At 45.4% G+C, this 26,094-nt stretch overlaps 1 protein-coding gene across 1 annotated transcript in view; it reads left to right on the top strand.

The window, feature by feature from the left end:
• LOC138281273 (band 4.1-like protein 4B) overlaps positions 1–26,094 on the top strand; it is a 721,652-nt gene that overhangs the window by 647,616 nt on the left and 47,942 nt on the right. The window contains exons 10-12 of the mRNA XM_069219592.1: positions 10,846–10,915; positions 11,010–11,179; positions 23,610–23,719. Coding sequence (XP_069075693.1) covers positions 10,846–10,915; positions 11,010–11,179; positions 23,610–23,719 — 350 coding nt within the window. The remainder of the gene's footprint in view (positions 1–10,845; positions 10,916–11,009; positions 11,180–23,609; positions 23,720–26,094) is intronic.

Below are 26,094 nucleotides of genomic sequence, written 5' to 3'. Positions count from 1 at the left end.
GTATAGACTGTTGAGTGTTGAGAGATTATCGTACATCAGCAAACAGTTTCAAGGGTTAAAGACATTTTGAGCTACTTTTTGGACGGCCAATCAATCTGCTCCTTGCAGGTGATCAGGGAACCGTCTAGAAACGATGACGACATCGCACGAGCAGTCATTGGAGCAAATGATAAAATAAAACTGAGCTGACAGTAACATTCATGTCACCTCATATTAATTTGAAAGTGGATTCTAGTATGCAATTTAGAAAATTGACGCTGTGTTCAATAGGGAGCTCATGCTAGTCACCAGAGTCAAGTAAAAATGGTTTCGGCTGCATTCGAATAGCACTCCTGTGCTTTTTTTTAAATATTATCTTCGTGATTTCATAAAGTGCGAACACGGCCCGGAGGCATCACAGCGCTTTACGAAGAACAATTTACCAACGGATCACAGCAGTACATTAGAGCTACAACCAATTAAAAACATATAATTGAGAGTAAGGGGGTAATCTGCACACGAGTACAATTCCCAAGCAATCAAGGAAAGAACACATTTGAAATGCACATTGGAAAAATTAAAATCAGACATTCGAGAGCGAGTGGGAAAAAATGCATTAAGCCCAAGTGTGTTTCAAAGAGAAGCTATCCACTTCGGTAATTCTGTGGATGCTGTGTAGGTGCTATACATTGACCTAGGTTTCAGGGTTTTGCCATCCGGTTTTACAGAGCCCCACAGATCAAATGACGAGCACTCGTCTATCACAGAACATCAAAAACCGTAAAATAATATCAATCATTTTTATAGCAGGTGCACCTCTTCCAACTGAAGAAAGCAGGGATGCCATGTCTCAAGCTGAGTTACAGTAACATGAAGGCAAGTCACCCCACTGGGCCTAGAGCGGGCAGAGTAGTTTGACACTTTGCTCCTGAGCCAAGGTTCAGCCGTCTGTAGGCAAAGTGCACCTAGGAAGAAAAATAAAGTAAAGCTGACTTCCAGTCTTACATGTCAGAAGTCCTTCATTCACCTCGGTTGGTATAGACAAAGTGACATACACAGTGTGGGTCTGACCAATGTGAGTTTTGGAGGTGCTGGTTCCTTGAATATCAAGACAAGATTTGACCATGTCGGTGAAGTCAACCATCACTCATTTTTAGGGACTGGCGCTTATTTTTCCGTATTAGATGCTTTACAATAGCAAGTAAGGGAAAAACAAACTGTAAAGACTGAGAAAGAGAGTGACGAAAAAACCGTCAGAAATTGCAACAGTGAGACAAAGGGACAGGGAGTGTCTGGTAGAGGCATGGGATTGATTTAAGTCTACAGAGTCTTGGTATTTGGCAAGCAGATATTTAATTACACCATCCTCGGGGTTCTCTGCAGGTCTTTGAGTAATTGCACTAAACCTCGCACACAGCTACTCCCATTGTAATATTCACAACTTCACTTATGTTAGTTTGGAAGCATTTGGCCACAGTTTTATTAGTTCAGCGGATTACTGGCATATGCTCCCTTTTACTTCATTGGAGCCATAAATCCTTCCTCCTGCTTGCCGATAATAAATCAATCACTGTCATGAACTTGTCAAAATTGTTAACTGTCCGCATAAATTGGGCCATAAATCAAATGTACAGATCATAAATCAGGTTGTAAATCAAATTGACAGGATTCTTGCACACTTTTAATACAGCAATAAATCAGGCCATAAATCATATTGACGGATATCAATATCATTGGAATCTTTGAGCTGGATTTTTTTTCCTGCATGTCAGTAGTTCCACAATCTCTTTAAGGCTTAACTTGCTACTTTTGCCTGAACAGTATAGTTCACCCTCCTGCAGGCCTGGGCTGCGAGTGCCGTAATCCACCCCCACCCCTCCACCATCTCTGATTGCTTTGCCCTGCTGTAAGGCATCAAAAGATATTTAGCCTGGTCTGCCAACTTGCTGTTGTTGGGTATGGCCTTTCAAACCCTCTTTGAGCTCATCTCCATTTCTGCTTGCTCACTGCAACAGTAGCTGCTGTTAGGTGTGGGCGTCTTCGTGGTTCTGCACCACCTGTCTGTCCCGCAAGTAGGGACTCAGAAAGCTCCTTTAGAACACTTTATTTGCTCCTAGGGCAGGTTTCAAGTGCCGCTCTGTGGACCTGTGCTGCAAGTATTGTGTTTTGTTTACCCCCATCTCTGACTGCTTTATCCTGTCGTAAGGCATCCCAAGGTAAGTAGCCTGATCTGCCAGTCAGGTGTGGCCTTTCAAGCTCCCTTTGAGCTCATCAGCACTACAGCTGCACTGTCCGTGGGCTTACGTCCTTGGGTGGCTCCCCTCATCCGGTTGAGTCATGCTCAGTTGCACCCAGCCAATACGATGGCTGCCCAGGTTGGCCTGGAAAACTTCTGTGCTAACGTCGGGCATGTGGACCCTGTTGTTGCTCAAATATTCGGGGTACCTGAGGTTATCCAGGGCATGCCTGGTGTTTTCCTACCCATTCACCCTTCAGAGCTTGGTGACTGCTATGTTGTGTTTTTTCCATGACTTGTCCGAAGCCCTGATGGACTAGGTCTCCCCGCCATCTGTGCCGGGGGATTATTTCTCACCATATCCTTCCTTGTGACCCTATCCATCTGATGTCTGTGTTGTTGGGTTAGCGGGATCTGGGTGCCCCCTTGAGTTCTACCGTTCCTGGGTCCTCCGAATGAACAAATGCCAGACTACCCACACTATTGTGGAGTGGCTCTGGCTGAGACAAATGCTGTCAATTTTCTCTCTTCTGGCCCTTGCCCCTAGCTTTTTTTTTATGCCCTGCCCCCCAGGGTGGTGGCTGTGAGCTGGGGCTGTTTGTAAACCCACTTGTCAAGGGGCCTCCCACTTTCTGGACTCTTACATGGCTCTTGCAAGCTGTGGAGTGCCACCTGCCCACTGCCTTTATGCCCTCCACTGTAACCCCCAACCGGCTGCTGCTGTTACTGCCCCAATGCAGAAAGAGTATGTGCCAGAATTGGCTGCTGGGAGCCCTGCGCTGGTCAGTGCCTTCCTCAGCACTGCCTGGAATTGGAATTTGCTCAGGAAGGCCCCATTGCTGTGCATAAAGAGGGCTCCCTCCCCTGCGGGCTATGTCAACCAATATGTGTGAATCCATCATACTATACAAAGGTCAGGGTCAGACAGGCACTGCATTTCAATCCACGTTCTCTTTGCCTTTTGGTCCTTTTTGGACCTCCTCAGAAGCACTGCTACTTTCCTTGTCCAAGCTGTACGTCCTGCGCTTGCAGACAGGCCTCTCTGGCCTCATTTTTGATGGGACCACCAGCTCGTTGCCCCTAAATGCTCCAAAGAAAGCCAATGTAAATGCAGGTTTGGGCAGTGTGACCTCGAAGGCGCCCGCACAAATTCCAGAGTCCCCTACCCTCACCAACTGTGATAGGGTGTGATATTCAGTAAGTCACCTTTTGTCCTTTCTTTTCCCTTCGAGTCTCAGCCAACTGTTCAATTGCTGCCCTGAGGTAATGCGACCTGGTGGTGTCCTTCCTGGTGACGAGCTTCATGAAATGTGCAACTGCTGCCACATGTTGCTGCACCCAGGATTCCACTTTTTTCTATTGAAATGCCCATCTTGTGAACTGCTCCGCATTCTTTGACACACTATTGGCATCCTTGAAAGAATCCAAGGCGGTGACCCTCCACACTGTTTTGGCATATGTCTTATAACTCTGTGCTGTTTTGGGAGCTAGTGCAGTCTGTATGAAATAGGACAGTTTGCATCTGCCAGATGCTCCTGTGGGAAAGGGGGTCATTGCCTGCTGTGCCTTTGGGGCCAATCTCCTGGACTTGTCCAAATGGAATTGAGAGAGTGTTTTTGACCCCCAGGACACGCCTCACCCTCAAGACGAGGTTACTGGCTAGCTTTAGCCTTACCATCTGTCTCAGGAGCTTTAGGACCCGGGAGCACCTGGCTGCTCCTTTGTTGATTGAATGCACTACCACCTGGTTATCAGACCACAAAGTTAACTTCATATCTCTTAACCTATCCTGCCAGACTTTTCAGTACCACTGTGATTAGGAACAGCTCCAGAAACGTGATGCTTTTAGTCATGCCCATTATGGCTCACTCTTTAGTTAAATTGTTTACCGCACCATTTGTCCCCTAGGATTGCCCCAAAGACCAAGCTGTCAGGGTGATTTGCCTGTCTGACACCCAGCCTTCTCTCCAAATGAGTACTCCATTAATGTTCTTGAGGAAAGCTAGACTCTGAGGTTGTGTTTTACCCCTGATCCTAGCCTTGTGTGATAGTGCTTCTTTGGCAACCCCGTTGTCAGACGAGTGAGGCGCCTAGTGGATAACCTCTCTGCAGGGATCACTCTTGCTGCCAAGGTCAATATGATCTTTTGTAGCTCCCCCAGCGTGGGTTTCTCTTTGCCTACCAGAACTGTGATTCCCCTTGTCATGTCCTTCACCTCATCCTCTAGCATGCGGGATGTGCCTTTGGCCGAATTTAGCCCCTTGCCTAGGAATACTAGCATTGTTGTGTGGCTCACTGTTTTATCTGCTGCCAGCGGGACGCCCAGCTCTGCCTCCAGTTGCTGCAAAGAACCTAGCAAATTCTTGCACTCTGCAGTGTCTGGCCTTCGTATGAACAGAAATTCAGTGGAGCTTGCCCTCTTTGCGGTGTCTATTGTGTAGTGTCCCCTCTAAGAATGTCCTGAAGCGCACAAATTACAAGCATGATATGGAGAATATCGTGGGCAGAGCCATGTCAAAATAGGTTTTTCCTTCAAATTTAAAACCGAGGAGATGGTAGCCATCTGGGTGTACTGGGAGTAGTCTGAAGGCAGATTCAGGGCACGCAGCCCAGCTGTGCACACTAACTCTATTGCGTCCTCAGTTGAGGCATACCCTACTGCACAGTCACCTGGGTTGATACCATCATTCACCGATCCCTCCTCTGGGAAAGTTAGGTTGTGGATCAGCCTGAATTGGTCGGGTTCCTTCATGGGTGCCACCCCTAATGGGGAGATCAATAGACCATGTGTGTACCGAGACCGTAAGGTGCCCTCCGCTTTCCCTAACTCCCTCTCCTCCTCAATCGTCCATTGCACTATTTCAGTGTGTTTGAGTTCTGGGAGAAGAGTTTTCGTTCCTCCTAGCCTGACTGACCCAGTGAATGGGATTTTAAAACCCTTCTCAAACCCTTTGCATACTACTTATGGAGCTGTCTTGTTGTGGTAAAGGTTGGCTAGCTGTCTCATTTTCCTTCCTATACTTATCACATGTAGCCAGATCCACTCTGTCTATCCATATTACCAACAATGTAAATATGTCTATAAACTCCTTTCACCAGATGCCTTTTTTTACAGCCTGGGGTAGCAGACTGGCTAACCATGTGGCCCTGGTAGCCATGTATGGCTGCCCTAATGTGCCCCTTCTCCATGCCTCAGGTGTTAACCCGTCCCTTGCTAAAGCTGCCTGTACTTGTCCTTCATCTCCCAGCACCCCCCCAATATCTCTGGGTTCCAGGGGTGCTGGATTTGTGCTGGTGTTTCCAGTTGGACAGTTGTGGGCAACTCCTCAAAAGGGCCCCGCAGAAGTGCAGTCACTGCACCTGCTTGGTCCTTTTGCCCAGCTCCCATGTCCCCAAGACCCACACCATTGTTGGTAAACAGCAATTGTGCAAATGATTTCAAAGATTCTTGCACAATCCGGCATATCTGCTCACCAGCCATTGTTTTGGCTCTTTTATTGGTACCAGGTGTTACTGCCAAAACTGCTGATCCAGGCTCCCTGGTCTCCTTCATTTTCACTGCTTTCTTGCCGCCCCTGATGGGGTTCCATTGCCACTTCATAGGCTTCTCCCTTCCTTTGCTCTCTTCTGGCCGATCCTTGCTGTTTCTAGGTTCCTCTGGCTGCACACCTGACTTGCCTCTCGGCTGCCTCGAGATCTATTCTTTCCCATGAGTGGCCGCTGCTTTTCTTGGTGCCTTCAGTATTTCTTCAATCGCATCTTGATACACATGCTTCCTGGCTCTGCTGTCTTTGTTTTGCTTGCTCGGTGTGTTTGGTGCTAATGGGTCCAGTTGCCAAGCCTGGCTGCCCCCGCTGTTTAAGGCTTTGCTGCTGTTTATGCCTCTGTCCAGGCAATCTCCCCTGTCCCATACCGAGTCTCATCACCCTCTTGGGCTGTCCCTCGTCAGTATCTGTGCCCGCTGTTGCTGGCCCACCTCACTCGATGTCCATTTGGTAAGAGGTGGCTATGTTAAATTGCCTCAGTTGTCCTTTGCGGGGAGGCTCAGGGAGCCAGGCCACTTCGCCCCTTTCCAGGGCTGTTCATGACTTCCTGCCCAGCGTTTTGCCTCCTGCACTGCGTGTCACCTCTCCCTTAGTGGGCTGTTCCTGTGTGCTTGCTTTGTTGCCCTTTTGTGGGTCTTTCCCAGTGTCCTTGCTTGCCTATATTGTTTGTGGGATGGGACTGCCCCTTCCTTTTGAGCTGCTTTATTTTAGCTTTGCTTCATGTGCGACGTGTATGGGCTACTCTGTGTGTGTTTGCCCTTAGGTGCTGTTAGTTCTCCCCGATAATCACCTTTTGAGCTCCAGCAATTGCCCCTTCACTTCCAGCTATGCAACCAGGCTTGTATATTGATCCGGAGTTGGGGTGAGCTTGTGTCCCCCGAGGCCTTCGATCCTGATGCTGAGCTGTGGCAGCACTCTGCTGCCTCCTCATGCCTCCTCATTCTACCTCATGGTGGGTGGGGTTGTCCTCCCTGCCTGCATCTCTTCCACATTGCAGGCACTTTAAGGGGCATCTCCTCACCTCTTGCAGCTTAGGGCATCTTCCGCTGCTTCTTCGTGGTGCTGCGCTGTGCCTGTCTGTCTCACAAATATGGGACTTCAGCAGTGCCTTAAGAGCACTTCTTTTGTCCCCAGGGCTTGTTTCAATTACCACTCTGCCCCCTCCCTCACCCGCCCCCAATTGGCCAGCTTGTTCTCAAACTTTTTGTCTTTTGACACCTTGCAAACAACTATCCCCCCGGCCACCAACTGGGGGTGGGATACCAGTTCCAGCCTTGTATGTCCCTTTTCGGGACCCCACCTCACATCCCTGCCTCGGTGCAGTTTGCTGTGCTGACCTCTCAAAGCGCCGTTTGGGTGGAGACCTCTGCCCATTCATTTGCAAATTAAGTACCCCCTGCCAAACAAACAGGGTTAATCTCAGTTCAGCGGAATGATGCTGAAGTTATACTTTTTAAAGATTGTGTGTAGCGCTGCTCACCAATAAAACCGCACACAAAGGGTGACAGTTTTATGCTAGTGACCATATTTCCATGCCCAGTGTACTTTTCAGTTCATGTTAAGATTAGTATTCTTTGGAAAACCTAATCTTCAGCAAGCCTATTTTACGATGCTGAAGTAATTAAGATGAGGCAAACAAGTGAAGCATTTAAATCTTTGACAATTAAAACCTTGAAACAGACTGTATCTTATATTTTGGGTCTTGGGAAAAGGAAAGGTCTTCAGTGTCAGATGTTTTCTAAAGTGGGTGAGGATTGTATTGTCATCGCATGTATATAGAGCTCACTACCCATGACAAGGTAGTAATGCTCGTTACGCAGGGCAGCACACTGCCTCGGAACCTAAGGTTAGTGGTTAGTCTAATGGTTATAGATTAGTGTTAGTTATTGGGTTTAAACTTGTGCTCTCAGGAAAACCATTTATTGCATCTACACCAGTTTCTTTGTGGTGAATTTACAGTGTTGAAGTTAGGTTTGATCATTAGTGGGAGGAGGTAAATTAGTTCTTGCAAATGGTTGGTGGGACTAATATATGAAATAGAGGAGATTAAGGCCCTCATTATGACTTTGGCGGTCTCAAAGAGAGACCGCCAAAGCCATAGGTGCCAGAAGACCGCCAGTGCTGGTGGTCTTTTGCCCGCAACAATATGGATACTGCCGGATTTCTGCCACATTTAGGGCGAAATCCGTCAGTAGCCATGCTGGTGGATGAGGCGCCGGAGCTGTGCAACCACCCCCACCCCCACCGCCCCACCAGTGGGACGCCGCTAGCCGTATTTCATCCATACAGATGGCCTAGCAGTGTCCTGCTGGCGGTGCGCTGCTGACGGTAGCAGCACTCCTTCCCTGCCGGACGACCTCCTCGCCAGATAAGGTAAGTCTGGCATCCGTCAGTGGAGGAGGGTGATGGGTGTTGTGTGTGAGTGTGGTGTCTGCCTGTGTGTATGAATGTGTGTGTGCGGTTTGTATGTGTCTGTGAGTGTTGTGGTGTATGCATGGTTATATGCATGTCAGTGAATGCGTGTATGATTGTTACAGTGATTGCGTGTCTGCATGCCAGTGTGTATGCGTGTGAGTATGTGTGAGTGAATGCGTGTATGGAAGTGGTGGTGCCTGGGTTCATGCGTTGTGCGTGTGGGTGTGTGTGCATGTTTGCGGGGGTGGGGGGTTGCGGGGCCCTGTGATTCTAGGGGAAGTGGGGGGTTCATGGTTGGGGGGCGCTGTGATAGGGGGGTGGGGGTTGGGGGGGTGCTGTGATTCTAGGGCGGTTGGAGGGTGCTGTGATGCTAGGGCGGAGGGGGGTTAAGTGATTGCAGGGGATGGGGAGCCTTCTACTAGTGAGAGGGAAGGAATTCCCTGTCACCGGTAGCCCTACCACCGTGGTTTTCGTGGTGGTCATACCGCTGCGGAAAGCATGGTGGTAGGACGGCTCTTAGTACCGCTGGCGGTCATGTGTGGACCACTGGGTCGGAGATGCACATCTCCTGCCTGGCCGTTCACACCGCCATGGCAGCATGAGTGGAGATGCAACCCGCCACACTCATAATGTGGTGGTGTACATCCCCATCCTGTTGGCGATGATACCGTCACATTAACTCTGGCGGTCAAAAGACCGCCAGGGTCAAAATGAGAGCACATGTTTTGTAAGGTTACAGGTATGGGTTCCAAAGTAGAGGTTGTGATTTTAAAAAAATGAAATGAGAGCAATGTACAGAAATAGAATAGTAAAGTTTAAGGCAGACATGTAGGCTGTACTCAGATGGAGAAGGCATGCAGAGGACGGAAATTAAGCCACGGGTAATTCGAAAGACCTGGAGAGGGTCAGTTGGAAGTTTTAAGCCAGGATACATTTTTTCACACAGGGGTTTGGGGATACAGTGGCCAGAGTTTTGAGATGGCATTCAAATCAAAAATGCAAAAGTGTAAAAACAAATATTATTTGCATGTGAGATAGCACTATATTAGGTAGTTTAGATGGACACTAGCATCAGGCAAACATTCTAACCTCTGAGAGGCTACTGCTAGACCACCACTTCAACAAGGACATGTAGTTTAGGGGTTCAAAGCATGCACTAAAGGCTGGATGCATATATAAACACTTAGGTCCTCATTTTGATACTGGCGGTAAAACCCGCCTACTGCAGCAGCGATGGCCGCCAAAAGACCATCGCCGCGGCCACTAGCCATCCGCCATATTATGACCACAGCCGGATTTCCACCAGAAGGATGGCGGAAATCCGGCTATGGCCATGCCGGTGGATGACGGTAAGGTGGTGCTGCTGCCACCAGCAGCGCCACAGCAGTAGACCGCCGCCAGCTGTATTATGACCCATAATATGGCCTGCCAGTGTTGTGCTGGCAGACGCTGCTGGTGGCAGCAGTGCCCCATCCCGTCTCCTGCCAGAGGACCCCCTGCACACAGGTAAGTCGGGTCTCCGACAGGGGAGGGAGGTGGGGGGTGTTGTGTGTGTCCATGTTTGTGCGTGGATGTGGGTGTGTGTTGCGTGTTGGATGTGAGTGTGCATGTATGGAGGTGTGAGTGCGTGGATGTTGTGTTTTGTGAATGCGTATGTGCGTGCATTTTCAAAATGTGTGCAGGTGTTTGTGAGTGGATGTATGCATGCGTGGATGTTTGTGTGAAAAGGGTGTGTGTATGTGTGAGTGTGTCAGGGGGCACGAATGTAGGAGGGGTGGGAGGGTTTTGAGTGGCAGGGGGTGGGCGGGTAACTGGAGAGGGAAGGGGGGAGACCCCTATTAGTGACAGGGAAGGAATTCCCGGTCACTGATAGTGCCTACCGCCATGGTTTTCGTGGCAGTAAGGAAGTCACGAAAACCATGGCGGTTTGCGGCAGGGTCATAATCCCACAGGTGGTACAGTGATGGCCGCCAGACTGGAGATGTATATCTCCAGCCCGGATGCTATCACCGCCGTGGTGATTGGAGTGGTATGGTTGCCGGTTGGATGGCTGTAAATTCCGCCAGCCTGTTGACAGTACTTACCCCCATATTACCAGATGGGTCGTAATGACCCTCTTAGTGCTTTAGGCTGTGCTCAAAGTAAGCAGTACCCTAATGAGAATAGAAGCATGAGTCAATACACAGGGTAAATAATGCAAACATTGAAAAGAGGCTTCTGCAAATGCTGGTTTGCAGGTTTTCTGATATTCACTCATAAAGTTTGGCTCAGATTGGTAATTGCATATATAGAAAGTGAGCTTCAATTTGGATGCTCCTGCCTTAGAGTAGTTCGAAAAGGGGGTGAAATTACCTTCCCCAGACAGTGGAGGTGTATTGTCTGCATTCTGTTGGCTGCAGAGTGAAGACACAGACACTAAAATGTACAGCTAATCTTGCGGTCTCTGTTACTATTTTGTAAAATGTCAAAGTTTAAATAGTCTTGAAGAAAATTCTCTGTTAGACTAAAGATCTTAAACACAATGACATTAAAAAGGAGATTATTTAGCTTTATCCGATATCCATGAAATGTCTAATTCTTGTCAGAAGGTTTACATTGACTTTGTCATTTATATGTTATGAAGAAGCAATTGCAGGCATTTAAAATACATTATTATTTTTTAATTACCAGGCCAAAAATTACCAAAATGGACTTCAAGAAAAGTAAATTAACACTTGTGGTTGTTGAAGATGACGACCAGGTAGTATATTCAGTTACATACCTTTCTGTACTATCAGGACCACAATCAAGCATTTTGGTGTTAATAAATGTACTTTTGTTATTTTTCTTTTCAGGGTAGAGAACAGGAACATACCTTTGTTTTCCGGTTAGACAATGCCAAAGTATGTAAGCATCTCTGGAAATGTGCAGTGGAACACCATGCTTTCTTTAGGTTACGAACGCCAGCAAACAGTAAACCAGACAGGTCTGACTTCATACGACTAGGATCTCGCTTCCGATTCAGGTATTTATTCATGTTGATGGTGATGCTGTTCTCATACATACTGTAGCTGGTTTGAGTGTGAACTGAAAGCCACCATATTGCTAGTAATTCTGAAGTAACAGTAACAACCGGTGATTCATAGTGCAAGATTAGTGTCAAAATAAGTTATCTTCATCCCTCCCATGCTGCCCCACCTGTTTTAGGCATTTTCCCCTTTTAGGTATTGACATTGATCGCTTTACCTGCATGCAAGTATTCAGGTGATACAAAATAAAGAGAATACCGAGTGGGAGTTTTAGTGTTGAATTGGGCAGTTGCACATTTTACATTGTCTTGGTAAATTGTTGAAAAGGCGAGAAAAAAGTAGTCTCACTCTGCAGTCACTTTATGGAAGTTTGTGATGTTTTTGTATAACAGTTTAGCCCAATTGTGATGTTTATGGATAATAATTGGCAGAGCATCTTCAAGCCCATTCCCAGGCCCAGAGCTGACCCCTTATTTTTAGTATGGAAGTTTCAATGTTGTCTTAGATGGTTGTCTAAAACAATGTATTTACGGGGATATGTAGGTGTGCCTGTCTTTTTCTCTTTGACGACTGAGGTTTTCCACGAAAATTTCATCACCAAAGATGTTTTTTGTGCCGTACGATTGTTGAAAATTGGTTTATTAGTTGAAGAGGTTGAAACCTTACTCAAGCAACGACCACAATTTGTGTCAGAGTGAAGTCACAAGCAAACCAGAAATACACCTTTGCTTAACTGTCTTTTAGCTTGGCACAAAGCAGTCAGGATTAACCTAGAGGCAATGTGTAAAGTAAGTATGCAGGACGTCGAACAGTAATAGAGTGAAAACACAACACAGGGTAAATCCCACACCAGTTTTAAAAAACTAGAGTAAAATGTAATAAATTATTTGAGATTAAAAATGACAAAAATCTAATCAGTGGAAACCGATAAGCAAATTTAAAGTTTTAGGTGACAATAGTGCCTAGAAGCACAAAGCGCCAGCTGTGGTCATGACATACCTGGACAAAGAGACATGTTCAGACTGACAGTGATGGAGCGCCGGCTGGATACAGGGGCCAAGTTATACCCACAGAACAAAGTACCTTACATTCATAGTTGCAGAACGTTGCAAGATCCCTCATTCAACATGTGTCGCATAGCATCAGTTCTAGGAAAGTTGTGATGTGGAGTCCTGCATCATCGTCGAGGATGCATTTGATGAGGGACTTGTGATGCAAAGTCCTGCATCAAAGATGTGTCGCACACTGACAGTTCCAACAAAGCTGTGGGACTGCCATGCAAAGTCCTGCATAGTCGAGGATGCCATTGATGAGGGGCTTGCGAAGTGAAGGCCTGCAGCGAGGATGCGCCATGCAGCGGTGGTTCCGAGGACACTGCAGGCTGCGATGCGAGGTCTGGATTTCGGGAAGTATCACGCTGTGATGCTTTCCAAAGCAGAGCTTTGAGGAAATGCATCGCTCTGCGTTGGTTCTGCTCACAGCACCACAGCTGGGCTGGCAGAGCACCTCCAAGCCCATTTCCAAGGTTCCAAGGCCCAGAGTGGCATCACTTGAAGGGCAAGACTTGCAGCCAGTGGAGTCCAGATGCTGCATTTAAGATGGTCAGAGTATTTTCTGTCCCTCAGGCTGTGATCAGGAGGCGAGCCAACTAGCTCTTGGAGTCACTCTGGAGGTCCTGAGTTTAAGATGCAGGTCCCGACCTTTCACTCAGACAGCAGGGCTCCAGAGTAGCAGTCCTTTTTGCAGAGTAGCACAGCAGTCCTTCGGAGTCTACCACAGGTCAAGAGTTATACTGAAGAGTTGGGTCTGAGGGTCAATTTTTTCAGTTGAGCTTGCAAGCGCTTTCACCTGTTGTAAGTATTGTGGGCTTTTAACCACACCCACCTCACACCCATCACTTTCACTTATTCATGGGCTTGCCTTTAAAAAATCCCTTGATGTCCTTGGTAATTGCTTTACGTTTGTCCCACGTTGAGGATTGTTTTGTTACAGCCTTGCAGACTGACCGTGTTACATGAATAATTGCACGATTGCCTGATATACTTCAGCATTGCTGAACTTTTTTTTTTTCTTTTCTATTGTCTCCCCCCTTCATGCTCCAAGGCAGCCATGGCCCCACAGCGGAAACTCCATCAGCGGTATTGGAGCGCTGGTCTCCTCGTTCACACGGTTAACTAATCAGAGTCATTTCTTTTGGCTCCCCACTTCACACTCCATACCTTTCCCCAAAACACTTATAATTGATAATAATGCTTTACTAAAAAATTCAGAAATTCACAGCGCAGTTCTCCCGGCGCAGTGGGAGAGCAGATTCTAGAATATTCACTGCACCTGAAAAGTCACCCATAATGCTTTGCAAGCATTCTTTTTCAAAACATGTTTGCCCCTAACTCTGTGGTGGTCCTAGGATAATGGGACCACCACCATAATGTTCATCATGACTCGCTTTTTCTGTTTAGGTCCTCTCTTATTTTGGGGTCCCCACTACCCTCTCACACCAATCAGTCCTTTTTAAGCTCTTTTATGGCTGGAACGTATGTTTTACAGCTTGGAGTAGTTTGTTTTCTAAGGGCCTTAGTATTGCAGTATGTCTGTTAGGCCTGAAAATGTGAATCTAGAGGCTAAATATATGGTTGCACTACATTACTTTGTACTATTCTATTTACATGTGGCTATGCCCTCTAGGGGATAATTATATGGTTACATGACCATGTTTCATACAAATTATACTTTTATTGTGGTGTCCTCTTGGGGCTCTTCTGAGCATTACAGTCAACATACTACAATATTTGCTGCACTCAGTCGTCCCATAAAGCTTTGCAGGGCATTCTTTTACAAGACATTTTGCCCATAACTCAGCTTGTGGTGGTCCTAGGACAATGGGACCAACTTCAAAACGTTCACCACACCCTGCTGTTTCTGTCCCCACACTAGGGTAGAAGCGACCCCAAAATAACCCCGTCCTCCATTCAATGCCTTTATAATCTCTCTCGTGGCTGGAACTAGTGCTTTATAGGTGACAGTAGTTTTTGTTTTAAGGATGTTGTTTGTAATATTGCAGTAGGCCTGCTAGTCCTGAAAATGTGTAATGCACTACGCCTTTTACGGGCTAAATATATGGTTACACTGCAATACTTTGAGTCATTTTTTTTGCATGTGGTTATACCCTCTAAGGGCTAACTATATTGTAACATGACCATGTTTCTTACAAAAGGCTATTTTCTTTGTGGTCTCCTCTAGAGGCTTGTCTGAGCATTGCAGTCTAATGCCAAACCTTTATTTCTGCTAAACGTTTTTATTGGGTTTATATGACAATTGTATACATTTTATTAATCTCTCCTTATTGCATTAATGACCATGATTCAGGCCAACTTAACATCCTTATTACACTATGAACGCTGTGGATATGTTTGGGTGGCCATTCTAGTTAATTTTTTCTCATTACTCATCTTTGGCTGTCTTAGGAATTTTATGGCAACATTTTCATTTTTGGCTGCAGACTGAGAAATAAGGTAAATGGAAGTGCTTTAGTTGTATGCAGTGCCGCTGGAATTATGTGACAGGAAAAGACCAAATTATGTGGCAGAGTTGACACATTTATGTGGCAAGAAAAATTAATTTATGAATTTTCAACTCCAGTAGCTCTAACTCAAGCAAATGCGAGTCCCACTGCATTGCAAATGCTTGTTTTATAACTGGTGCCCACTTTGAAGTAGGAGAAGGTTCTGGAGGTTTCCACCCCCAGTGGTGTTTGTAATTTCCTGCCTCACTGCCCTGGCCCCAGCTTGTCTGAGGTCACAAAATACTAGTGTCTAACCATTTGTGAGTGTACTCAGGCAAAGCCTTTGTGATGTAGTAGGTGACAGCTCTGCCCCCCCTTCATCAAGTTAGAGATGGCCCATCCTTCCAACACCTATTCTCCTTATTCCAACTGTCTGGTAGCAAGACACAAAGACAAACTGACAGCTTCACCTAGTCATGTGTCCCAGGATACAAGCACCAAATGGCAAGGACAATAAATGCCACCTTTCTAAATGTTGCTTTTTTAGAATTGTGACTTAAAATCTGACTTTACGATCAAAGAGGTTTTCAAATTACAGTTTTCTAGACACAAAAATCCACATTTCCCCTTGCTCCCAATTGAACATTAGTACTTGTTAAATATAATAAGGTAACTCAATGTTACCCCTCATGTACTTAAATGTGCATGTCCAACTTTTTAAATACTCTGCCCCTTGCTCTCTCTGCAACTTTTTAAATGCACTGTCCCTTGCTGTCCGTGCTGTTTAGGGCCCACCTTAGAGGTGACGTATATGTATTAAAAAAGAAGGTTTAGACCTGGAAAAAGCTTTGTTTGCCAGGTTGAAATGGCAGTTTAAAACTACAGACACAGGGTGCAATAGCAAGCCTGAGACATGTTTGATAGAGCCACTTCAGTGGGTCCACAATAAGTGCTGCATGCAGTTTAGTAGCATTTTATTTACAGGCCCTGGGTACATGGAGTGCCTCTTTACTAAGGAATTACAGGTAAATTAAATGTGCCAATTGGGTGTCAGCCAATTTCACTATGTTTAAAGGAGAGAGCACAAACACTTTAGATCTGCTTAGCAATGGTAAAGCAGACAGAGTCCTAAAACCAACAAAAACTGGCTCAGAAAGCAGAAGTGTGAAGGCAAAAAGTTTGGGGATGATCCTGCAGAAAGGGCCACGTCCAGCAACTATAATAAAGCAAAACATCAAACACTTTGCTGTCAGGCAGCCTCTTTGGTTTAGGTGTTATACCTACTCTCTCCATACCAACACTAGATTCCCTGATATACTGAGCTGCAGTATGTTGTATTCTAGTGGTAAAATAGTGGTTTGGCGGATGAGCTGTTGTAGGATTTCTTGAGTGAAGTAGTGTCAAGGTGAAAATTGTGGATGCTGGCACATATGGAAGTAACATTTAAGGCCTCTGATGTACAATTTAGTAGCAATGCCACATGTGCGTTGCATTTATACTACCCAAGTATATGACTGTTGAAGCCTGACTTCCGGACTACTATTGTCACCTGATGGCTGTAACTTTTAAAGCCCTGCAGTAGCATATGTCAAAAGAAACCATTTTGGCGTATAGAAAAGCTGCTTTTAAACTTTAGATAAGTCACCTCTAAGTACGCCTTGTAGCCCACTCGCATAGGTGCTTAATCTATTACAACCCCAAATTGGGAGGCAGTAACTGGTCAGTGTTTTGTGACCGGAATTACGGTTACAAACCATTCATATATATGTTACTGATTCAACGTTTTGAAGGCACACATCAAACACAGACCTTCCAAGCTGTGAATCTATAGTAATTTCTAAACCCATATAGTGATTCAGGAACAAACTTTTCTTAATCTCTAAATTGGTTTAGTACGTTAGCAAAATGTTTTTACCAGTCTCAATCCCTCTAATTTAGTGAATCGGAGGGTTGGCCACAGGTGAAAGCCTTTGTGCTTCTGGCACTAAAAGTTGCTGAGGTGCGAAATAACTATTTCGACAGTTGGGAGGTGTGTGGGGGAGTGGGGCAAGATGGCACAGAGTACAGTCGCACTGGCATGAAGCTCATGCCCGGCTGACAGAATCCTGCTGTTTACTAGGTCATAGGAGTCTGCTGAGACCCATATAGACTGGTGCAACCTTGGCTATGCTATAGGGGATGGCTTGAGGCTCTCGATTCTTGATGGCAGCGGTGAGTCCCACATGTGAGGCCTGGGCTGTGCAGGAGATGTGCTGCATCCTGTGCGGCAGTCCCGCCACGAGACCTGAAGCTCGATTCTGGTGAGAGAAAAGAAAGGCAACCGATTATGGAGAGGAGCTGCTGCAAAGGTACCTTGCGGTGAGTGTCAGCCCTGGGGGGGCCTCATCTATCAGAGCGAGTGGACGGACACCGCTCAGAATACTGCTTGCCTGCTGCTGATAAAGGTGGCCTTGAAGAGGCAACATCTGGGCCTGGGAACATGACTGCGTAGGAGAGAGCAGCTGCCCGAGAGGATATGTGGCCTACATCAACTGCCGAATGTGGTGCTCTTGCAGCCAGAGGGTGGGCAGGGCTCCCGTCCCTGCCTTTGGTCACTGTGGGGTTTTGGGGGCCTGTGTGCTGCATGAGAGCATCGAAGCTCAGGGGGCCATAAAATCAATGTGACTGTATGCCTCAAACCAAATGCCTTGCTGAATGGAGGAGGCAAATGTTTAGGACTGGCCATTCCGCATTTGCACATGGGGTTTTGATTTGGATAGCCCCAGGAGTGCCCTTTGTTCATATCAGGGTTGTTATTGACTCAATGGGGATGTATGTGATGCTGTACAGAATATTGGATGGAACATAGAAACAAGATGTGGATCCACCCACATGGTGGAAACCTGCTACCAGTAGTGGCAGTATAGGCCCCTAATGCACTTCAGGGAGAGTTTTTGGACACCTTGTCCACAGCCTTGTTCACTGATTCCAAAGCACCTAGGTTCTGGAGGAGGATATTTTAATTCTGTTCACTGTACAGGGGTAGACCATTCAGTTCCTCATCTTCCAGGAACGCTTGGATCTGGGTGACACATCACTTTCGACAATGGACAGCGACAGATTAGCTGCATGATGTGTGGCAGTTGGGATACCCAGAGGGAGGCAGTTTTTTCATATTATGCCCCAGGCCACCAGGTGCACACTAAGCTTGACTATATTTTTGAGAGTGCTGAGTTTTGGCCCAAGGTGGTCAGTTCGGAATATCTGTGGCAGATGTTATCTGATCACAGCCCATTGCCATTCTCTTTCCGGTGGGCTGGAGTCTGCACTTGGATCCTCACCTGGAAATTGCCTCCAGACGCCCTCCTGGATTCAGCCATTAGGGGAACACCATTGTCACACACATGCAGCAATATTTTTAGGACAATGAAGGGTCAGTGGTGCAGAGTAGGGGGACCGAGTGGGACATCTTGAAGGTGGTCTTAAGTGGACACTATATTAAAAACACATGGGAGGTCAATACATCTGTAATCCACAGCCTGCTGACAATAAAGGGCAGCTCTGAGAAGCTCGAGAAGGAAGCTATTAATGGTTTAGGGTCCTTGACATCCCAAAGGGCACTGCAAAAATGACATCGGGATCATAACCACCAACTTAGCAACATTGACTACAAAACATATTTTTTCAGGCAGCACGCTGATGGTGATAAGCTGGGCATATCCTGGTATGGCTGCTGAAATCAGAAACCCCCAGAATCTTAATTGAGGTGATTCATGACAGTAGTGGTCACACTGAGAATACCCATGCTGATAATAATGTGGAGTTCGGAAATTATTATTACGAGGTGCTGTATATCCCTCTTCATGGCTCAACCTTGATCTAGTTTGGGCATATGTGAGCTCAGCTTCTCTTCCCAGGCTGACTCCGTTACAGGTGCTGGAACTGGAGGAACCTTTGCAGGTCGAGGAACTGTCTATCATTATCCGACAAATGGCTCGTATGAAAGTGCTGGGCAGCAATGGGTTCTCCTTGGAATACTATGCCATTTACAGCGTAACTCTTATTCCCAAACTATTAGATATGTATTGTGAGGCACACCAGGAGGGAATTCTGCCTGTGTCCCTCTGTGAGGCCCACATATATATATGTACTTCTAAAGTACTTCTAAAGTGTGATCCAGATCCCCGGAAGGTGAACTTCTCTTTTCTGTTAAACATTGATTATAGGATCTTAAGCAAGGTACTTTGGCATAGACTATTGCTGGTGTTGCCTACAAAGACGCATCCTGACGAGAAACCATTGAAATTCAGCAGCTATAGTTAGTTATTTCAAGTAACTATAACTTGTGCCCTAAGGTAACTATAACTCACACCCTTGCATGCACAGTTTTCTCATCAATAATTTTACTGCAGATGTTACATTGATATTATCAATGAAGTTATAAGAGATGGCATTAGTGATGTAATAAATGGGTCACTTAGCAGTGCATGGCAAGGGTGCGAGTTATAGGTATCTAAAGGCACAATTAATAGTTACTTGAAATAAAGCTAACTATAACTGCTGAATTTCAGTGGTTTTGTATATTTGATAAAGAATATGTAAGGTCCCACTTAAGCAGTCTTTTTAAGGTCAATATGCCATTAAGTTCAGTGGATTTGATGTATGAGATTACGACAAAACACCTTTGTTGCTCCAATGAGAATTTGAGCCAATCTCACTCCCAGATACACCCTCTCACACCTTTTCTGACACCCAGAGAGGCTGCGACCAACTTCTGCACAGCATGAAGTTGGGTGGTTGGCCATAAGGACTGGCTGCAGGCCAGCCCTTGCGGGCAACACCTACTGGGCATGGGCAAAGGCCGTGTACTGTGCAATGTTGGATGCTTATAGGAGGTTGGTCTCGGCCAGGCTCTGTGGCCAAATGCTGCTGCAAATGGCAGGTACAAAACCATAGAAATTCACCAGTTATATTTAGAGTTAACTCAAGTAACTATAACTCGTACCCTAAGGTTACTCTGACTCGTGCCATCCACATGCACTGCTAGTTACCCCACAAATAACGGCAGTCATGACATCTTTGATAACATCATTAATAATATCAATGTAATATTTACAGTAAAAATGTTGGCAAAAAAAAACGTGCATGGCGGGGGCGCGAGTTATAGTTACCTTAGGGCACGAGTTATAGTTACTTGAGGTAACTCTAAGAATAACTGGTGAATTTCTATGGTTTCGTACGTTTAAAATGTGAGCCTAACTATACCATCCCTGTAACTGTTTTTTTAAAGTGAATTTCTATGTTTTTATTAACTCTACTTCCTAACTATAACACCCCTGTAACCTTTGTTTTTTTCAGTGTGTGTGTGTGTGTGTGTGTGTATATAAATATATATATATACACACCCCACATACACTCAACAGGTGTTGTCAGCTCTGTCTGAGCTACTGGAGCACTTGGGGGCAATGACTGGCCTTAGGACCAGCTGGGGGAAATTCTGTTCCCTCTGCGGTGAGTGGTATGAGTAGAAAGGACAGAGCTGCAGACCAAGCAGTTGCCCTAGTGTGTGGAAACCTTTCGCTGCCTGGGGATAAATGTATGTCACTTGGACAAAGATTTCCTTGATGTTAACTTTGGTACAGTGTTATCTACTCTGTGCCTCTCCCTGACCTTTTGAATGCGCCTCCCTCTCTTGCCTTTGGGACGTACGGTAATAAAAAAAGATGCTAGTTTTGCCATGCTTTCTGTGCCTGTTACAGCATTACCGGTAGTACCCAAATGTAGTTTCTTTAAGGAACTGAGGGATCTGATGTCGGACCTGGTCTGGTGGGGTGTGGGGGGCAGACAGAGGGCGATCGATTGCCACGCTTCAGCAACTCTTGAAGGCCTGGGGGGGCTGGACCTTGAATTATATTACGCTGCAGCCCAACTACAGGGGTCAGTGCGATAGCTGGGCAATAAAAAGAAGGCTGAAAGTGTGGCCATCCGGGGTGAACTCTGAGGGACCAAGATATTAAACTAGTTGATGGACAGATGCAGTCCTCTGAGAGGAGTGAGTAGGTTGGCATAGGCGGCTGAATCTGCTAGAATAGGTAGATTCAGCCCTGGTACCAACAGGTGCCTTAGGCACCACAGCTTCCGCTATGGAGTGTCCCCGGCTCACTGTCCATAATACCGACCTATGGCATTGGTCGGGTGGGGGATCCCTATATGGAGGAGATTCTGTGCTTTTTTTCTGATCTGCAGTCTTCTCACAGCTTGGGGGCAGTCCTTTTTCTGGCACACAATGTGTGCTAATGGTGCAGGACACATGAAGAATGGGTCAGAAGGAGCAAGTGCTGTACGAGGGGATGCAATGTGTTCTTGCTGATGGAATGCGGAGACGGGATGTTGAAGTATTGCATGGTGCATTATCAGTCAAGGGCAGAGACTAGGCAATACACATTAGGACCAAGTGAGAGGAATGCATGGGAGTGGCCCTCTCAGTTAAACAATGAGAGATGGTACTTTAATGTGTTAAGCAAGTCTTGTGCAATGCCCGCCTGAAGTATACGTAATTTAATTACTTGCAACAGACTTACCTCATGCCACACCAGGTGCACAGGATGTTTCCACTCTGATCCCTGGAGTGCCCATGCTGCCGACATCCAGAAGCAAGGTTTCTTTATATGGTATGGGCGTGTCCGGTTCTGGCATGGATATGGGTGAGAGTGATAAGTTTTATCGGTTGTGGTTGATGAACCAATAGGACCATTTTATGTTAACATAGTGTTTTATTTTTTATGTCTGGGTGTTACGTTATAAAATTTTCTAAACCACTGACACCCCCAAAGGGGCCTTGTTGCACTAGTCACAGTTGAGATATGACCGCAGTAAGACACAGAATAGCAGACTGGCTGCAAAATAGCCAGGATTTCAGATGTTTCTGGAATTGTAAGTGGCCCTGCATTTTCCTAATGTTAGGTGGTAATAGGGAGTTTCATTTAATAATCCCCACTGCTCCCTGGACCATTGCAGAACTCACTAGCTGCCGCACTGCTGTTCCTTTGGGTCCAGATGGTCATAGGTTTACTGCGGGTAATTAATGTGAGTAATTATATATTTGCGTCAGCTAAGTTGTCTTCCATGTTAACTGTCAATTTTTAGAGACAAAAAAATAAAAATGCAATAAGACATAAAAAAAAACAGAAAAATAACTCATCAGGAAGAAAGAATAATCAAAGCAGTAATCACTGACCACTTATTCTATAAGATGGGAGGTGGCAGTGGACAGGAAAAGATGGTGTCACAAAAGGCCAATCTAGGACATGGCTTTTTATGGTAAACAGGAACCTAGAATGAGAGGGGGCTTTGAACTGGGCTTCTTCTTAGACTTCTTTACTCGGTTTTCAGTTGGGGGAAACTCAGCCATCAGTGGATTTTCAGTTTCATAGCGCAGACCATAAGTGGAGTTTTGAAGTAGCGCACCCTGGGGCAAAGGTCCTGCCATCAGGAACAAACATTTTTGGGATAGTTTGCAGGAAGGTAAACAGGAAGTGTTTGCAAAGTAGGATAAGCCGCGCTAACAGAATTCTGTTATGATTGAATTAGGAATTGTCACCGATCACTACTTAGCTTGAATGATAAGAATGTCATGCCATCACCAACTCATGAGAACAGAACTGGACCTGTTTAAAACTCAGAATATGGAAATTCCTATTGGGACTATCTTTGAAGAAGACTGAGGTGAGACATGCTCTTCACTTGTACCCTGGGATATTAGGTGATCTCAACATGGTCAGTTTGCTGCCACCCTGTTAACTACAGGGAGAGAAAGTGAAGTAGGGTTACATCCTGTGTGAATGAATCAGTTACCTGTTTGGGAGTCCACTGCCCTGGGCCCTGTGGGATCCCTGGCTAGAGCAGATCTGTGTCATAGGAGCCCCTACTGAAAGACTGAGAGATGTAGGAAAGCCCGAAAGAGCTGTACGAGAGGCCTATATTTTTCCATCATGTACCAGAGACTGGGACATAGTCATTTTTTAGAACTCTGGAAATTGTGACAAGGTGCTGGGGTTCTACAAGAAAAACGTGACCCCTGCGTTTGCGGATTTCTGGTTTATCCCTCTAAGCAAATTTTCAGGCAAAATTGAAGGCTATTATGAGACTGCTGAAAAAAGAAAGAGATGTATCCAACCCTACAACGGCCTGAAACTTTAGAATGCTGTAGGATTTTGAAAACGAAAAAAGTAATTGAGGTCAGAGGGACCTGGCAAAGTCAGTAAAGGCACCAGAGCTGTAAAGCGACCTCAGTTATGCCAGCTTTGTACTTGTTAGAGCTTTCGTCACCAGATTTTAAAGCTTCCCTGAGACTCGGGGACACTCACCTCCTGAAAGATCCTGCCTAAATCCAGGGGAAGGGTTTGTCCAGATGTAAAACGTTTGAGTTGTATAATCTAGTTCGTTTAACTGCACCCACTCCATTGTGGCCAGCCTAAAATGGTGACCAGCTCCCAGTGAAGTACAACTATTGACATTAATTGGTGCATTGTGCTTAACATTATGAAAAATAATTGTAACGTTTCCAGGTTTAAACATTCTTATCTTTTTAATTGTTGTATTTGAATCGTTGTCCTTTATGACAAATTGTTTTGACAATTGTATTTATTGACTCTCTGAATTTAATGTTATTTTAGTGTTACTTAATCAGTTACCATGCATTTCTGAAGAGAAGCCTTCTTCTTCCATAGCTGTCATGGTTTGAGCAAGGTAGTCTCACTGAAACGATTTTGCACTAGCGACATATTGTATTATTAAATTGGTGGAGCGCCTCCTCCCGGTTTAGTGATCCAAAATCTCACAAGTTTGTACAAATTATCAAATCCCTGTTTGTGTAAAGAATGCTTCGTATGCTACAGTAAGTATTGTTTTAACTATTAGCTAATAACAGTGTCTCTGATTTTCAGTGGAAGGACAGAATATCAAGCAACTCACGCAGGCAGATTACGGAGAACCAGCACATTTGAGCGGCGGCCCAGCAAACGGTATCCTTCAAGAAGGCATTCCACATACAAAGGTTATTTACTTTACTTTCTCAGTCAGCTGAATATTCCACTACCATTTAATAATGTTTTCATGTTTGTGTTTACACGTGGGTTAGATGTGCTTGCGGCCATTTGGGAACAAACAGCACAATGCAGAGCGCAATATAGACATCCCTAGTGTTCATTTATATAAGTCTTACCAATGCTGATCAAATAATAAGCTGCACAGCACCTTGAAGCCTCTTTCCTCGCCTTTTATTTGCCACATCAGACTGCGGCTGGCCTTTCATAGAGTAGTAGATGAAAGGAAACTAAAGCAGGGATACCAAGTGTATAGCTTTCTGGCCAGTCTTACGGCATGTAGTGCAAGTATTCATTGTCTAAAGATACATATTGAAAATGCTACTTTGTGTGAACTGATTATACATTTTCCTTCATTGATATTGTTTGCTTCCATGGTTTTATAAATGGTAAGCTGAGCAGTGTCTTTTGTATGCCTTGAATATGGCATGCACCAAATGTTGATTATACGGTGTCTGTTGCTGCACCACATTTATTGTTAAATGGGTAGGCGGTCAAATGACAGTATATTGTAATTATTTTATTCAATGTATTGCTTTATTTTTGAATTATCGATAACAGAGGTACCTGGTGGCTAACTGCCAAAACACATAAAGTGCTAAGTGTGTTATTAGTCAGGAAAGAGAAGGAATTAACAAGGTAGGAAGTGAATGAACAGGGAACGTATTAGTTGCCACCAAGTATGCAGGAATTGAGTGAGGATGCATCCGCACATTAAGCAGATCGGATGGCGAAAGTGACAATTTATGTGATGGCACACAGGTGGTACGTGCCGTCATGGATGACATAACTATGTTAGTCACATCAACATCATCCAGTAAGGAATTGCAGTGTTCATACAGAATGCCGAAAGAATCAACAGACAATAAGGCCTTCATTGAATCTATAAACCTTTCAACTCATGTCATAGTATTTAAACTTAACTTCTGGACTTAAAAGTTTTTAGGCATCCATGAAAAAAACACCACAAAAATGTTAAATACAGGGGACGAGTTATTTAGCTTTGGCCATTTCTATTGGCTACTGTTAGTCATGGCATCTTTGGCGTGGTCTCCCCTGTCATTTTTTGCCTCCGCTTCCCATGTTGTGACTGTGTGCTGGAGTCTGTTTTTGCTGTTTTTGGTACTCTGGGCGCTTTACCACTGCTGGCCAGTACTAAAGTGCAAGTGCTCTTGTGTAAAGTGTATCTGTAATTGGCTTTTCCATGATTAGCACATTTGATTTACTAATAAGTCCCTAGTAAAGTGCATAGAGGTGCCCAGGGCCTGTAAATCAAATGCTACTAGTGGACCTGCAGACCTGGTTGTGCCACCGACATTGGTAGCCCTGTAAACATAGCTCAGACCTCCACTGTAGTGTCCTTGTGTGTAGTTTTAAACTGCCAAGTTGACTTAGCAAGTGTACCCACTTGACAGGCCAAAGCCTTCCCTTTTTTATACATGTAAGGCACCCCTAAGGTAGGCTCAAGGTAGCCCCATGGGCAGGGTGCAGTTTATGTGAAAGGTGGGACATGTACCGATGTGTTGTACATGTCCTAACAGTGAAATACTGCCACATTTGGTTTTCATTGTTCCAAGGCCTATCTCTCTCATAGGTTAACATGGCGGCTGCCTTTAAATATCCTTAAAGTGCAGTTTCCCTTTGAGAGCAGATAGAAATCTAGAGTTTGGAGTCTTCAAACTCACAATTTAAAAATACTTTTTTTAGTGAAGTTGATTTTTAGATTGTGAGTTTGAAAATGGCACTTTTATTAAATAGGCATTTTTTTGCTCAAACCATTCTGTGACTCTGCCTGTTTGTGGATTCCCTGTCTAGGTTAGACTAAAAGTTGGCCTGTTTGTGAATCTCATCTAGACAGTGGCACAAAGGGAGCTGGGGTATAGCCTGCATATCCCGATGAGCCATCTGAGCTGGAGTGGAGGGAGGAGTGGTCACTTACACCTGAATGGGCTGTGCATGTCTTCACACAGTGCAGTCTCCAGCCCCCTGGTGTGTGGCTAGGGCCGGGTCTGGGAAAGGCAGGATCTTGTGAACAACAGAGACTTTCCTTTGAAGTTTGCCTACTTCAAAGGCAAAAAGGGGTATAAGTAGTGGACCCAAACCCCAGACTGTTAGATCACTTCTGGAACCAAGAGGAACCACTGCCAAGGAGAATAGGTGAGAAAAAAGTGCTGCCCTTGCCTGTGCTTTGTTGGACTGTCCTGCAGTTGCTGTTTCTGCCTGTGAAAGGGTACAAAGACTGGACTTTGTTGTGCATTCCTGTTTGAGAAGAATCTCCAAGGGCTTGGACTGAGCTTGCCACCTGTTTTGAAGTGTCCGGGCCATC

This window comes from Pleurodeles waltl, chromosome 2_2, assembly GCF_031143425.1.
Source record: "Pleurodeles waltl isolate 20211129_DDA chromosome 2_2, aPleWal1.hap1.20221129, whole genome shotgun sequence".
Classification (NCBI taxonomy): Eukaryota; Metazoa; Chordata; class Amphibia; order Caudata; family Salamandridae; genus Pleurodeles; species Pleurodeles waltl.
This window is presented reverse-complemented; position numbering and strand designations above follow the sequence as displayed.